Genomic DNA, 15,606 nt, shown 5'->3' with positions numbered 1-15,606 from the left:
CCAGAAGAGAACCTGCACCCCCAAACCGCGCATCCTCTTGTGTTGTGACATCCAGCCGATAATGCCGAACAAAGGATAGCTGAGAAGCCCAAGTAGCCGCTCGACAGATCTCCTGAAATGAGAGAACACCTGTTTCAGCACATGAAGAAGCCACTGCTTGTGTGGAATGTGCCTTAAACGCCTCTGGCAGAGACCTACCCGACATCAGGTAAGCAGAAAAAATGGCCTCCTTAAGGCAGCAAGCTATGGTGGCTTTAGACGCAGGACAACCGCGCTTCGGTCCCGACAACAAAATGAAATGATCGGAGCACTGGAAATCATTCGACATCTGCAAATACTGTAGCAGAGCCCTGTGGACATGAAAAAGATGCAACTATCCAAATGAATCAGGAAATTCCTCCTTTCGAAAGGACGGTAGAAAAATTGTCCGATTGAGATGAAAGGCCAAAACAACCTTAGGCAGGAAGGAAGGCACAGTACGGACTGTAACGCCGGATTCTGAGAAATGCAAAAATGGATCCTGACAGGAAAGAGCCTGAAGCTCTGACACTCTCTACGCTGTAGCCATGGCCACCAAAAAGACCGCTTTAAGTGTCAAATCCTTCTCCGAAGTGCACTTGAGTGGCTCGAAAGAAGGTTTCTGGAGCGCTTTCAGAACAACCCCCAGGTTCCAAGACGGGCAAGGAGAACACAAAGGAGAGTAAAGATATAAGCCCCCCCCCCCGCAAAAAACGGACAACATCCAGATGAGCTGCCAGGGACAACCCGGCCACTCGCCCTCAGAAACAAGCCAATGTCGCCACCTGAACCCCAAGGGAATTGTAAATCAACCCCTTCTGTAATCTTTCCTGCAAAAAAAATCCAACAACTGCGAGACCGAAGCTAGTAGCGGCAAACAAGCTCACGGCACACCACGACTCAAAGGTGTGCCATACTTAAGCGTATGCTGCGGAAGTGGAATGCTTGTGGGCCTGCAGCAGAATAGCAATAACATTGTTAAAATAGCCCTTCTTCTTCTTCAACTTTGCCCTCTCAATAGCCAGGCTGTAAGACCAAAGTAGGAGGGATCTTCCATAGTCACTGGACCCTGATTAGCAGGTCTGGCAAGAGGGGTAAGCAAAATGGAGCTGCCACCAACAACCGCCTGAGATCTGCATACCATGGATGACGCAGCCAATCTGGAGCCACCAGACTCACCAGCCCGTGGTGCAGACTAATCTGCAGAAGAACTTGCCCTATTGAGGGCCAAGGAGGTAACACAAAGGAGCTCCAAAGGCCATGGTTGAGACAGGGCATTCATCCCTGCGGATCGAGGATTCCTCCTCCTGCTGAAAAAGCGATTGACCTTGGCGTTTGAACCGGACACCACGAGATCGATGTGTGGAGTTCCCCACTTGCAACAAATCTTAAAAAAGGATTCCGCTGCGTCGAGATGATGCCTGCTGAGGAAAATAGGCCTGTACGTTACTTTGCCCAGCAATATGGGCCACTGACAACAGCACTAGTGGCGCTCCACCCAGTCGAGAATGTTGGCTGCCTCTGCATCCAGTGTTCTGCTCTGATTGCCTTCTTGACAGTTGATGTAGTCAACGGCCGTCGTGTTGTCGGAAAGAACTCAGACTGGCTGACTTTCCAGAGTCCTACGGAGGGCTTGGAAAATTGCTCTCAGTTCCAAGCGATTGATGGACCACCCCGCTTCCATTGTCATCCACTGACCTTGTGCATAGTGGTCGAGGCAATGAGCCCCCAACCTGTTTAAGCTGGCATCAGTGATCACCAGCAGCCATTGAAGGAGCGCTAACAGCACCCCCTGGCTCAAATTGTCATTGGAAAGCCACCAAGCCATGCTGCGCTTCGCCGCAGGGATCCAAGGCAGCCTCTGTTGGTACGTCAGAGATTGGGGTCCAGTGTGTCAGTAGGGAAAGTTGTAGAGGTCGCGTATGCGCCCTCACCCAGGGAACTACTTCCAAGGTGGCAGTCATCAACCCTAGCATCTGGATACGCGCAAGAGCAGTCTTACCCGACTCTGGCGCTTGAGGAGCCTGCTTTCGGGAAGAAAGACCAAACCCAACGCTGTGTTGAAACGAACCCCCAAATACTTGAGAGACTGCGAGAGGGTCAGATGAATTTTGGTGAAGTTGACCACCTAACCCAGAGACGGTAGCAGACCTATGATCCGGGCCGTCGCTAGTCAACTCTCTCTCTCAGAGTCTGCACTGATGAGCCAATTGTCAAGATAGGGATGAACACAGACACCCTCTCTTCTGAGGAAAGTAGTCACCACCACCATCACTTTGGAAAACGTGAAAGGTGCTGTGGCCAGCCCAAACGGCAAGGTGCAAAATTGAAAATGTCGGCCTAAAACTGCAAAGTGTAGAAACCGATGAGGAGGCCAAATCAGGATATGTAAATATGCCTCTGAGGTCGAGCAACATGAGGAACTCCCCTGGCTGAACTACCGCAATGATTGATTGCAAGGTTTCCATGTGGAAATGCCATACCCTCAGGACCTCGTTGACCTTGTGCAAGTCAAGTACCGGCCTGAAAGTTCCGCATTTCCAGGGCACTACAAAATAAATCGAGTACCGACCAGAAAAACGTTCATTCTGAGGAACTGGAACCACTGCTCCGAGATCCAGCAGGGACTGTAACGTGTCCTGATAGCTGCTCGTTTGATGGCAGTGGCACAGTGGGATTCCAAAAAGGCATCTCCAACTGGAGCTACAAACTCTAACCGGTACCCATCTCTGATGAACTCTAGAACTCACTGATCTGATGTAACCTTGGTCGACTTTGAGGAAAAGGGACAAACGATCCTCCTATACAGGGAAATGAAGAGTGGACCAGCGCCCCATCATTGGGATGGACGCCCCTGGACTTGTCGCTGACCGGACCTTGCAGAACGCTTGTCTGAACTAAAGGAAGTTCTTTGCTAAAAATGGGAATGCTGTGCAGAATCGTCGGGCCTCTCGAAACCGAGGTCTCGAGGAGCAGAAGGAGGCGTTCTTGGATGAAGACTTCGGCTTATCCTCAGGAAGATGCTGGGTTTTGGAATCCCCGAGGGCTTTAACAATCTTCTCCAAACAAAAGTTTCCCCCGAAAGGGGAGCCTCGCCAGACGCTGCTTCGAGGCCATATCAGCTGCCCAATGATGAAGCCAAAGGAGATGTCGAGCTGTCACCGTCAAAGACATGTTTGGCCAACGCCCTGACCAAATCATACAGGGCATCAGCCAAAAAGGCCAATGCCGATTCTATCCGCGGGGTGACATCAGAGAGAGACACAGAACCCTCCGGAGGTTGCTCGACCACTTACTGAAGCCAAGAGAGACTTGCTCGAGCTGCAAAAGAACTGCAAATAGCGGCCTGCAGTGCCAGGGCTGAAACCTCAAAAGAACGTTTCAAAGAGGACTCCAAGTGCCGGTCCTGCAAATCTTTTAAAGCAACTCCTTCCACAGGGACAGTAGTCTTTTTATTAACTGCCATTACAAGCGAGTCTACCTTAGGAAGTTCAAATAGAGCTAGATGATCCTCCCCAACCGGGAAAAGGCGAGACACCGCTCTAGCTACTTTCAAGGAGTTATCTGGCTCTGACCACTGAGCTGAGATAAGCTCTTGGATGGACTCGTGGACCGGGAATGCCCGCGTTGGCTTCCTAGCACTGGCCATCTTCGGATTAAAGGATGAGGCCATAGCCATCTCAGGAGCTTCAATACTAGGAGCTTGCAAAGAATCAGAAATGAAGGACAGGAGCTCGTCGTGATGGAAAATATGGACCGCCTTAGGGACATCCTGTTCCAGTAGCAAAATACCTCTTTCTTCCAGGTCTTCTCCTGAGAGGGCCTACCAGATTCCTCTGACTCCCCAAAAACAGAATGCAGAAAATGAGGAGGAAGGGAGGCTACTTCAGACACAAAATAAACCCGCCAGCGTTTAGGGTCAGGTGTGTCCGCAGGCGAAGGAAGCAAGCATCCACAAGAAACCGGGGCCTCTGGGAATGAGGGAACACCAGCCTGCTTGGACGTATCAGAGGACCCTGGCAGAGCTCTCTTCAGAAGAAAAGCCCGATGCATTAATAAGACAGACAAACTCAGGGGAAAAGAACTCACTCTGACCGTCTGTCCCTGATATTGAGGGAGGTGCCAGTAAATGAGAATCCCTTGCCTGCAGTTCAAGTTTGGGAACCACCCCATGCTTACCCTTGCACTCACTGTCATCAGTAGCCCCCACCCACAGCATCCTCTCCAGAACTGCAGTCATGAACTTGAGGAGCTGCTGGGCATCCCGGGCCTGGGAGGAGGAGAGGGAACTAGGCCTCAAAGTGCACTCCAAGGCAAATTAGGTCTTACCTGCTAATTTTCTTTCTTCGAGTCCTTCCTGAAACTAGATAAGATGAGTGGATTTGCTCTCCTACCAATAGGTGGAGACTAAGAACTACTAAAGCTGCGACAGCACCCTATAAAGGGACCTGTGTAGCCCAAATCAGCCAGTATTTCTATTGTCTAAGCAAGATGGACGTACAATCCTCAATAACCCATGGGCAAGAAAAATACAACTATTTTTTGGTTCATTTATTTATTTTTGCAGCTGTACAGAATCACCATGCTGGACTTCCATGACTGGAACTCTGGACCCATGACCAAAGGAAAAGTCCTAAAACTCTTTATAGAATGGTTGAAGACTAGAATCACCACTGCTTGGAAGAGTTCTGGGCTAGTTTGGAGAGACTCAATGAAAGAAAATTAGACGTAATTTCTCCTCCTCATTGTCCCTCCAAATCAGTGCGCACGAGTGGAAAGTACTAAAGCAGAACTCAAATAGGGTGACATTCAGTTGCCAGGACTCTGGCTCTAAAATTCTGCATTCTGTCTAGACTGGCTGCCCTGCAAATGTCCTGAGGAGGAATTAAACTCTGCTGTGCCCAAGAAAAAGCTTGTGCTTTGGTTGAATGAACCTTCAACACCGCCAGCAACTTCTGACCCTTGAGCAAGTAAGCAGACACTATCGCCTCCTTGGTCCATCTGGCAAGTAGCCGTGGAGGCTACCTCACTTCTCCACAAAACCTCAAATATAAAAAGTCAATCCGATATATGAAAACATGGACTAGTTGACAAGGAACAGGTGAACCACCTTTGGAAGAAAGGATGGAACAGGATGAAACAACTCTCTCATAAGACATGACCAGATACAGCTCCAGAGAAGAAAGCATTTGCAACTCTGAAATCCTGTTGGCTGAAGAAATGGCCAACTTCAAAGTAAATTCCTTAATGGTTCATCCTGTGAATCTTTCAAAGCTACCGCACCTTCAGCCAGAATAGTTACTTCCTAGTCACTGTGGCATCCACCTTAAGGAGGAAAACGTCTTCTTTTGCATAGGCAACCGATAAATAAGTTGTATTTAAAACAATCATTTTAAATGGCCTGCTCTACCAATAACGCCAAGATCAGGTTACAAAAATTATACATAATAAAATTACAAAAAACAATAGACAGTACATAAATCAAAATCTCAAAACATACAAATAATATGATAAAATATCATGAATTTCATCCCATACAAAAAGAAGCATACCTGTACAAACCCAAAAAACAAACAGCCTAAGGCTAAAAAAGAAAGTTGTAATACTTTTACAGAATTCTAAAAGGTCATCAGTATTTCTAATATATAAAGAAATGCTATTCCATAGAAAAGCCAGAAAAGTAGGCATATGCATATCTACAGGAACATTCACACCTAAAAGACTTACCAACTCTCGTTTTGAGAATGTAAGGAATACCAACCTGAAGCCCAGAGAGTGGTACCTTCCCACTCCACTTCCACCAGCTCACTGGCACACGGGTGCATTGGCAAGGTTCTAAATCGCTTTTGATTACCCACCAGGAGAGGGTCCCCCTTGCTAGGTACCTTTGGTGTCAAGCTACTCTGACAAACCCAGTGCCTCCTGAATCCCATCAGATAAGGAAGCCCCTACCGCCTGAAGATTCTCAGCGCAGAGGGATCTTCAACATCCAAATCCAAGGGATTTGATGCCTACTGATCATTGTGCTCCATGACTCTCTCAGATGGCTCTATGTTTATGCTTGACTTGATGTACTGTCTTTCACGACTCAAACAAGGTTTTACAAAATACATTAAAATAGGAAAAGGAAACGGAACACCAAAATACAAATACCTAGGGTGGGGTAAACATAGGGTCAGAGAAAGAAGTATGGAAAGAAAAAAAATACACAAAAAGGAAGGGCAGGCACTATGCAACACCTCCAGTCCAAGGTTAAAGTGACCCTACTGAGATGCCACAGATGAGAGGGAGAGAGATGGCATTCCAATGAGGGGGCAGTATGGGAGAAGGCACACTGACACATAGATTCAAGACTAGCTTGTTGCAAAGAAGGAATAATGAGCTGGTATGGATGAATGCTGCAAAGATTGCAAGCTGGGATGTGTAGAGTGATGTGCAGATAAACAGCATGCAGAAGTAGGAAAAAAAACTTTCAAAGCTGTCAACAAGATCTTAAATTGTATTAGAAAGCTGATAGAGGGCCAATGGCAACAAGACAGTAAAGGTGTCATGTGATAAAACTTTTTAGCTATGTTCTGAAGTACCTAACTGCTTGAGATGGGATTGTAAAATACATGTGTAAACTATGTTGCAATAATCCAGCCATGATAAAATGAGGACATAGAAGAGTAACGTCTGTGAGGAAGGGTCTAGGTAGTACTTAAAGCGAAACTGATGCATAGCCAAGAAACACGTTTTCACAAAACTACTAATCTGTTTTTCAAAAGTAAGTTTGCGGTCCAGTGTAATTCCTTGATATTTAAAATGATCCACTAGGACTACTGGGAAGCCTCAAAGGACAGGGACAAGAAATGGCTGAGGAAGATAGCACGTGAGCCAACAGGCCAGTGATTTTAAAGAGTTAATGCTAATATTAATATAAGTCTTATTAACCACTATTCTCCCAATTGGGTCCAATGTGGTGTACAAAATTAAAACAATGGAACAATAAACATAGCATTATGTTTTGTATACATGATATTGTAACAAAAATACATAGGAAACAATTACAAAGGTGGTTAGAAGACAGCCAAATGGAAACAAAAGACAGAATTATTCAAGTGCAAGAGATCAGAATTCAACGGCCTATCCGACTTATATGAATCTACATCCTCCATGAACACCAATTTAGGCTGTTTGGCCCCTGAGAGGCCCTCCAAAACCCAGAGCCCAGGACTATTCACTTGGTCCTGAAGCAAAGTCATTTCAAATCAAAGTAGAATAAATTTGGGGGGGGGGGGGGGGTCTTCTCCAGCAGCAGGAAACAAGTCAGAGCCTGTGCAATTAATCAGAGTAACTCTATTAGTCTAAAATGATAGAAGTTCCCATCAAAACAGTGCCTTCCTGCTCCACTGGTGCCTGAAGCTGCCGCCAGAACACCATCCACAGGCGACTGCCACACCTGCTCTCTGGTTACCCTGTAGGAATCCAGACACACTCTGGAACCACCAGCCTCAAATGAAAGCACACAAGCCATATGCTGCTCAAAACTGCAACCAGCCTCCATGCTGTACAAGCTGCACAGTGCCAACCCTTCTTTTTGTCAACACAGCTATAGAGATCCCACAGCACTACACAAGCGGCACCCCCCCCCCCCCTCCCCCGAGAGCCTCAGGCCTGGAAGTTCTGTAGTCAAAAAGACAGGAGGTTTTTCCCTTTTTTTTGTTTCTTTAGCGATTCACTTGCTTTTTGCTTATCATCTAGGGGGAGGGAGAAGGGACACTCAAGGAGCTCCTCCCAAACAGCTGGTGAGGGGGCACCGAGATAGAAGCACTAAAGGCTCTGAGCCGTACCCGGGGAGGGGGGGGGGGGGGGGGGGGACAGGGACACACACCCAGACACCAAAGTTTGTACTCCCAACCAATGGTTCCAGGCCAGCCAAAACTAGGTGGGAGGAGGGGAGGGCAGGGGTTGTAGACCCACAATAAGTCCCAAAACCAACAAATCCAAAAATTAAAATGTACACTTAAAACAATATATAAATAAAAGGTGGTGTAATGATTACTGTGCCATGTCACACTTTCAGAAACTGTAGTGATGACATAGCAAAAAAAAAGAAAAAAACTCTTATGTTTAATTTCTTTGTCAGATCTGGTTCGTCACACCCTGCCTCAAGCACCATTAGACAGTAAGTTGTGAATTATAAAAAGAGAACAAGATGTTTTTTTCTTGACCTGGCAGTTTCCTCCTCCTCAAAATCAGAAGCAGCACTAGAATATGGCACCATAAACTTTCATTTGCAACTACCGGGGCTGGGGTAGCACCCTCCCTTTTATCTTCCCTTTCCCCAAGCGCACCTAGCATGGTCACTGCAATGACAGACCTTGGCTGTCAGAAGTCACAAGGGCCCCTTCTGGAACTTTACAAATCATGGCTTCTAAATCTGACCACTAGGTATTCTTGACCACAACTCCCTTAATCACAGAAGGGCTGAATACCGTCTGCAGCACCCCGGTCCCGGTTGGCCTAGGAAGCAGGTGACCTGCTTTGAGGACCGAACTGGGGGGGGGGGGGGGGGGGGGGAGAGAATCTTCCATATGGTAGTGCACACCATTTACCAGCTGGATATCATAATGTATATAATACTAAAGACCTTTAATTGAATGATTCACATCATGCAGAAACCAGAGATACTTTTACAGTGATAAAAAGATAATTGCAAAAAAACATTCAATACAAAAGCAGGAAGATAAAAAATATATTAAAATAAAAATTAATTACCTTGGTAATCTTCTGGTTTATTCTTATTGGATCCAAAAATCTTGATGGTAGGAAATCCTTTAACTCCATACTGACCACCCAAAGACTGATGTTTGTCTGCATCAACTGCACCAATCTTCACAACCCCCTGTTTACAATAAGAGAAGAAAATGTACTTAATTGTATCAATAATGCTGACATGAACTCATCTCTCTCTGTCCCCCTTCCCCAAATTAAGAAAAATAGACTGAAGTCAAATGGACTGAACATTTTGGTTTTATTCTTTTCAACATCCATTGGGCTGATTATGTATAAGGAATTGAAAATGTTTGTCCAGGGCAAAATAATTTTCTGAAAACTTAATGGAATGGGACCAAATTAGCCTTGGGAGGAAAACCAGTGAAAAGACACAGAGTTTGAAAATAGGCTGGACCAAACCAAATTGAGGGCCCCGTTTACTAAGCCATGCTATAGGCGCGCACACTTTTTAGCACGCACTACAAATTAGCACGTGCTAATGCTAGAGACACCCATAGGAATATAATGGGTGTCTCTATTGTTAGCGCACGCTAAAAAGTTAGCGAGCCTACAGCGCAGCTTAGTAAACAGGGCCCCGAGGGTTCTAGAGGGGAGAAGAAAAAAAAAGGGGACTCCCAAAGAATGGTCCAACGCATTCCTGTGGGAGACACAGTTCCAGGTTCTACAGCATAAAAATATTGATATGCTGAAAAGCCGGAATTGCTATTTTCAAAACTGCCTCTCCTCTCTTTATCAGTAGCTTTCATTCGGGGCCTTCAAGGGATTCAGTGAACCCCCAGGCCTGCCTTGTCAATTTTTTTTTAAAGTTTGCAGCAGCATCTCTTTCTCTCTCCTCCTTTGCAGATAAATATTTCAGAATAAAGTTCCTAACACGCTTATGCAAATAACTGCTATTAAGTGTCAACACCAATCATTGGTACTTCATGCTAGTTAAGCACCAAAAGTTTTTGCCCAAGTGATGGCATTCTATAATTTAACACACAATTACATGTGTAACTGTGTGCAGTTTATAGAAAAGGTTAGTGGCCAATGCCTCTAAAGCCATTGGTCTATGATTGGCCTATACCGAGGCCAATTTGTTGTTTTGTTTTTTTAAACCACGAGGTCCCCTGGGTTCAGACAATGAAACCTTTAGGTTTGGTTTTAAGGCATGAGGGGATTGGGATAGAACAGGTAAATTTTGTTATGGAAAAGAGAACAGTGATGAGGCAAGACCAATATCCTTCTCTCCAACCTTCTTGACTCCAAACTAGAGTTTAAGACATTATAGGCCACAGACACGATTTTTAAAATAAGTATATTTACAAATAGAGGCCAACTGAAACTGCTTTTTTCAGATTTGGCTGAAACAGAGCGCCACAGAAACTGACCAACTGATTTCGGCCAAAGCCGAAACCTCAAGTTTGGTTGTGTGAATGTGCACCAGATTGCGGTCTGCATTCCTCTGCTAAACAGTATCCAACCCAGAATATAATTTAATAGCCTCCAAACACATGGACCACAGCTAATGAAAGCTGAAACAGTTACAGTAGTTTTACAGTGGCTGACTGTGCCACACTTGGAACACTTGGTTGACATAACACAACATAGTAACATCCTATATAATAAAGCACACCTCCAACATTCTGAAGCTGACTGCATGGCTGAGGCATTCCTGCTCTCTGTATTCATCTCCTGAATTGACATCACGTACTTCCGGGTTCGTCACAAGCAGAAGTGACCAACCACACGAGGTTTCTCGGCTTCAGAATGTTGGAGGTGCATTCTATTAAATAGGATTGGTCAGTTCATTGAAGCACAGCCAGAGCTCAGTGTCCTGCACAGTAATGCTCAGACACCAGATAGAGAGAGGGGGGTGGGCATCTCTGTCACACACACACTCTCTATCACAGTCAATGTCTTTCTCTCTCACACACTCTATGTCTCACACTATATCACATTCACTCTCTCTGTTTCACACAGTCACTCACACACTCTCTTGGTCTCATACACTCAAGTCTCACAGAGAGCCTGTGTCTCACACACATTGTATCTGTGTGAAACACACTTTCTCTCACACTGTCTCACATATGCACTTGCACACACACTCTCTCTCTCACACACACACACTCGCACCCAGACTAACTCTCTCTCTCACACACAGTCACTCTCACATATACCCTCTCAAACATACACACTCCGAGGAAAACCTTGCTAGCGCCCGTTTCATGTGTGTCAGAAACGGGCCTTTTTTACTAGTAGAGGCATATTTTCAAAGCACTTAGCCTTCCAAAGTTCCACAGAAACCTCATAGTAACATAGTAGATGACGGCAGAAAAAGACCTGCACAGTCCATCCAGTCTGCCCAATAAGATAACTCATATGTGCTACTTTTTGTTTATACCTTACCTTGATTTGTATCTGTCTTTTTCAGGGCACAGACCGTAGAAGTCTGCCCAGCACTAGCCCCGCCTCCCAACCACCAGCCCCGCCTTCCAATCTCGGCTAAGCTCTTGAGGATCCATTCCTTCTGAACAGGATAGAAGCTAATTTCTAAGGAATTTATCACCTCAAATTTACAGATTTAAATTCCTGCTAAAATTTGTATCAATTTATTTGGAACACTATTTAGCAAGATCATAACTGCATTACTTGCAATGGCAGTTCAAAAAAATAAAATAAAATAAAATTAATAATAATACAAAGAGTAGACCCCCCCCCCCCCCCACCTTACAATTACTGGTGGTCTAGGTAGTGTAGTCAGAGCAGAAGTGATTTCCCTGTCACGGCAGCGATTTTGAGAGCAGAGCCAGAATAGTCAGGGGTAACTGGAGATCACTTCTACCAACTACATCCCTAGACCACCAGGGATTGTACAGGCTCAGGAGGGCCTATAGGTGAGGAGAGGAGGAGGCACTCGCGAGGTTCCTACTACTACTATTTAGCATTTCTATAGCGCTACAAGGCATACGCAGCGCTGTACAAACATAGAAGAAAGACAGTCCCTGCTCAAAGAGCTTACAATCTAATAGACAAAAAATAAATAAAGTAAGCAAATCAAATCAATTAATGTGAACGGGAAGGAAGAGAGGAGGGTAGGTGGAGGCGAGTGGTTATAAGTGGTTACGAGTCAAAAGCAATGTTAAAGAGGTGGGTTTTCAGTCTAGATTTAAAGGTGGCCAAGGATGGGGCAAGACGTAGGGGCTCAGGAAGTTTATTCCAGGCGTAGGGTGCAGCGAGATAGAAGGCGCGAAGTCTGGAGTTGGCAGTAGTGGAGAAGGGAACAGATAAGAAGGATTTATCCATGGAGCGGAGTGCACGGGAAGGGGTGTAGGGAAGGACGAGTGTGGAGAGATACTGGGGAGCAGCAGAGTGAATACATTTATAGGTTAGTATAAGAAGTTTGAACAGGATGCGAAAACGGATAGGGAGCCAGTGAAGGGTCTAGAGGAGAGGGGTAGTATGAGTAAAGCGACCCTGGCGGAAGATGAGACGGGCAGCAGAGTTTTGAACCGACTGGAGAGGGGAGAGGTGACTAAGTGGGAGGCCAGCAAGAAGCAGATTGCAGTAGTCTAAACGAGAGGTGACAAGGGTGTGGATGAGGGTTTTGGTAGAGTGCTCGGAAAGAAAGGGGCGGATTTTACGGATGTTGTAAAGAAAGAAACGACAGGTCTTGGCGGTCTGCTGGATATGAGCAGAGAAGGAGAGAGAAGAGTCAAAGATGACCCCAAGGTTTCGAGCGGAGGAGACAGGGAGAATGAGAGAGCCATCAACAGAAATAGAAAACGGGGGGAGCGGGGAGGTGGTTTGGGGGGGAAAATGAGAATCTCGGTTTTGGTCATATTTAATTTCAGGTGGCGTTGAGACATCCAGGCAGCAATGTCAGACAAGCACGCTGAAACTTTGGTTTGGATGCAAGGTGAGATATCAGGGGTAGAAAGGTAGATTTGGGAGTCATCAGCATAGAGGTGGTAGGAAAAGCCATGGGATGAGATTAATGAACCAAGGGAAGAAGTGTAGATAGAAAAGAGGAGGGGACCAAGAACAGAACCCTGAGGTACGCCGACAGGAGTAACTTCTGTTCAGAGGGGAGAGTAATAAAGGGATGGAGACAAATGGGACACAGCACAAATTTTTGGCATTTACCGAAAACGTATGGTCATTTTCATCCAAAACCGAAAAACATCCTAAAGTTAAAATAACCTTTCAGCTGAAACCAAAAACAGGCAGAAAAAGGATTTGGGGCTGTTTCAGCACTGTAACCGAAACCAAAATTCGGTCAGCCTTCATTTGCAAATTATCTTAAAAATACAGGAAAAAAAAAATACCACAAAAATTAATTACTTAGAAAAGTTTCCAGGAAAGCTCAACTTACTTTTAATGCTGTTGCTGCTTTCTTCCACTCTGGGGTTAATCTTTGACAATGACCACACCTATTTTCAGACAAAACAGAATAAGCACTTTATTACATATCAAAGCCTTTGCAATACAAAAAGTCAGAAGGACTGTTTATGCATCTGTCAAAAGTTAAGTTTGTCCATAGATCTACTGTATAATTATTTTTCAAACTTCCTAGTTAAAATGCAAACTGAAAAAAACTTCATGACCAACAAAAAAAAAAAAAAAAAATATATATATATATATTTAAATGGGTAAAGGTTCTTTCTATTGTCCTGTAGTTCTTGGTTGTGGACCTTTGCTCAAAAATAAATACCCTATTGGACAAATGTCTTTTATTCTTAAAAAGCATTACAAACGCAGGGGGATGGAACATAAGCAACACAAGATGATAGAAACACAACATGGCTGTTGAGGTGTTATCTTGGGCAAGAATAGTGAGAACAGAGGCCAATGTTGGACAGACTTCTACAGTTTATGTCTTGCAAATGGCAAAATGGGGGGGGGGGGGGGGGGGGGGTTAAGAAGTAAAATCCTCACTACATATTTGTCACTTAAATATGACGGGATATATTGAGGAAGGAAAAAAAAATTCTCAGTGAGTAGGATAGAGCTTTTACTTCCTTAAGCTCTTCACATACTCCAGGGCTTGACAAACCCCAGGCGCCAGGACATGGTGAATGAATGAAAAAAATAAAAATTAAATTAAAAAAATCAGACCTGGCGCCTACATTTTGCAGGACCACCACAAGGCAAGCAAGCAGCACAGGCAGCAGTGGCTCTGCTCACTCTTCCCCTCCAGCGCTAAGCTGGAGCAGCAAGAAACAGGAAGTTAACCGGGGCACAGTGGGTCAACTTCCTCCTGCTGTGCAGGCTTAGATCCGACTGCTGACGTGAACCGCTATCCCACTGTTCATATCAACAGTTGGGTCTAAGCCAGCACAGCAGGAGGAACTGACCCAATGTGCCACAGTTCACTTCCTCCATGGGGGGAGGGGGGAGAAAGAGAGAGTGAGCAGATGTTGTGGCTGAAAATGAGAAGAGGCGCGTGTACAGTGGGAGACTGGGGGTAGAGGTAAGGAATGAATCATATGCCATGGGGGGAGGGGGTTGAGGGCAGAGTAAAGGACTGATGTGCCATGGGTGATTGGGAACAAAGTAAGGGGTGAGGAGAAAGAATGAGAGGTTAGGGTGTTGCATATGGGAGAAGACTTTAGGGCCAGAGAGAATTTTCATTTTTTTTGTACAGAATTCCCCTGAAGTAAAAGATAGCAGCAGCTCAGCTCTCCTTTCTTCACTCTGCCTCCTCCTGCCCACCGCGGAAGCTTTGACACATGCATGCACATATCCACAAAGGCATGTCTCTTCCTCACACACCTGCCAGGCCCAGGCACCAAGTGGAGTAAAGTGGAAAGAAAGGAGAGAAGCTGCGCATCAGGCATAAGGACACATGAATAGCCATACTGGGTCAGACCAATGGACCATCTAGTCCAGTATCCTGCTTCCAACAGTGGCCAATCCAGGTCACAAGTACCTGGCAGAAATCCAAATAGCAGCAACATTCCATGCGCCATTAAATGGAAACATTTAAACCATTTGTTTCTAATTTTGCATTCAGCACTGGACGTCAGAAGAGGCTGCTGCCTGAAATGTAGCTGCTCTCCTTTCCCTCTGAAGCTGCCTGCCTGCACTTGGGGGGGGGGGGGGGGGGGGGGGACAGTTGTGCTGCAGGGGTAGGGGAGCAAAAACTGGGTAACTGTGTGCTTTGGGGAGAGGGAGGAAAAGAGCACTGGGTGGGTGGGTGCCAAGGAGGGGAGACCTGGATGACCATGCAGTGGGGGTGGGATAGAGACAGCCTTCTAGAGTTTTCTCTCCCCATCCTTCCTTCATTGCCCTACACAGAATTCTGCGCAGACTGTGGCAGGTGGGAATTTTACATAAATTCTGCATTGCATAGTAGTGCAGAATTCCCTCAGGAGTACCACTTTAATAAATACAGTAGAACTTCGTTATAAGGGACCCAGATATAGTGGAACAAAAGTTTAGTCCCTGCTGAGTGAACAGGACTTCCAATGTATTTGTTTGGTTATAGTGGACCTGGTTATAACGGATTTCATGGGTATAAGAGACAATTTTACACAGTCCCAAGGCTTCATTGAACTATGTACATAAGATACTGATATAGCAGTTACGCTATGAGTGACCTGACAGCTGCAAGCAAAAGGACCAAAAAACAGTTTTATATGCCAAGACTTAAATTTTGCAAAACAAACAGTAAATCAGATATAGCAGGAAAGAGAAACGCTAAAGTAAGCATATAAAGTATTGGTGACTGCAATAACGCACAGTTTGGATATAAGGGAGTATTTTTATCAGTCTCCGTAAGTCCCTTATAAAGAAGTTCTAATGTAACTTGCTGTACAATTTATAAAA

General features: G+C 45.3%; 1 protein-coding gene across 1 annotated transcript in view; it reads right to left on the bottom strand.

The window, feature by feature from the left end:
• PDIA6 (protein disulfide isomerase family A member 6) overlaps positions 1–15,606 on the bottom strand; it is a 121,294-nt gene that overhangs the window by 93,975 nt on the left and 11,713 nt on the right. Inside the window, 2 exon segments of the mRNA XM_030198863.1 lie at positions 8,779–8,905; positions 13,151–13,208. Coding sequence (XP_030054723.1) covers positions 8,779–8,905; positions 13,151–13,208 — 185 coding nt within the window.

Source organism: Microcaecilia unicolor, chromosome 3 (genome assembly GCF_901765095.1).
Source record: "Microcaecilia unicolor chromosome 3, aMicUni1.1, whole genome shotgun sequence".
Taxonomy (NCBI): domain Eukaryota; kingdom Metazoa; phylum Chordata; class Amphibia; order Gymnophiona; family Siphonopidae; genus Microcaecilia; species Microcaecilia unicolor.
This window is presented reverse-complemented; position numbering and strand designations above follow the sequence as displayed.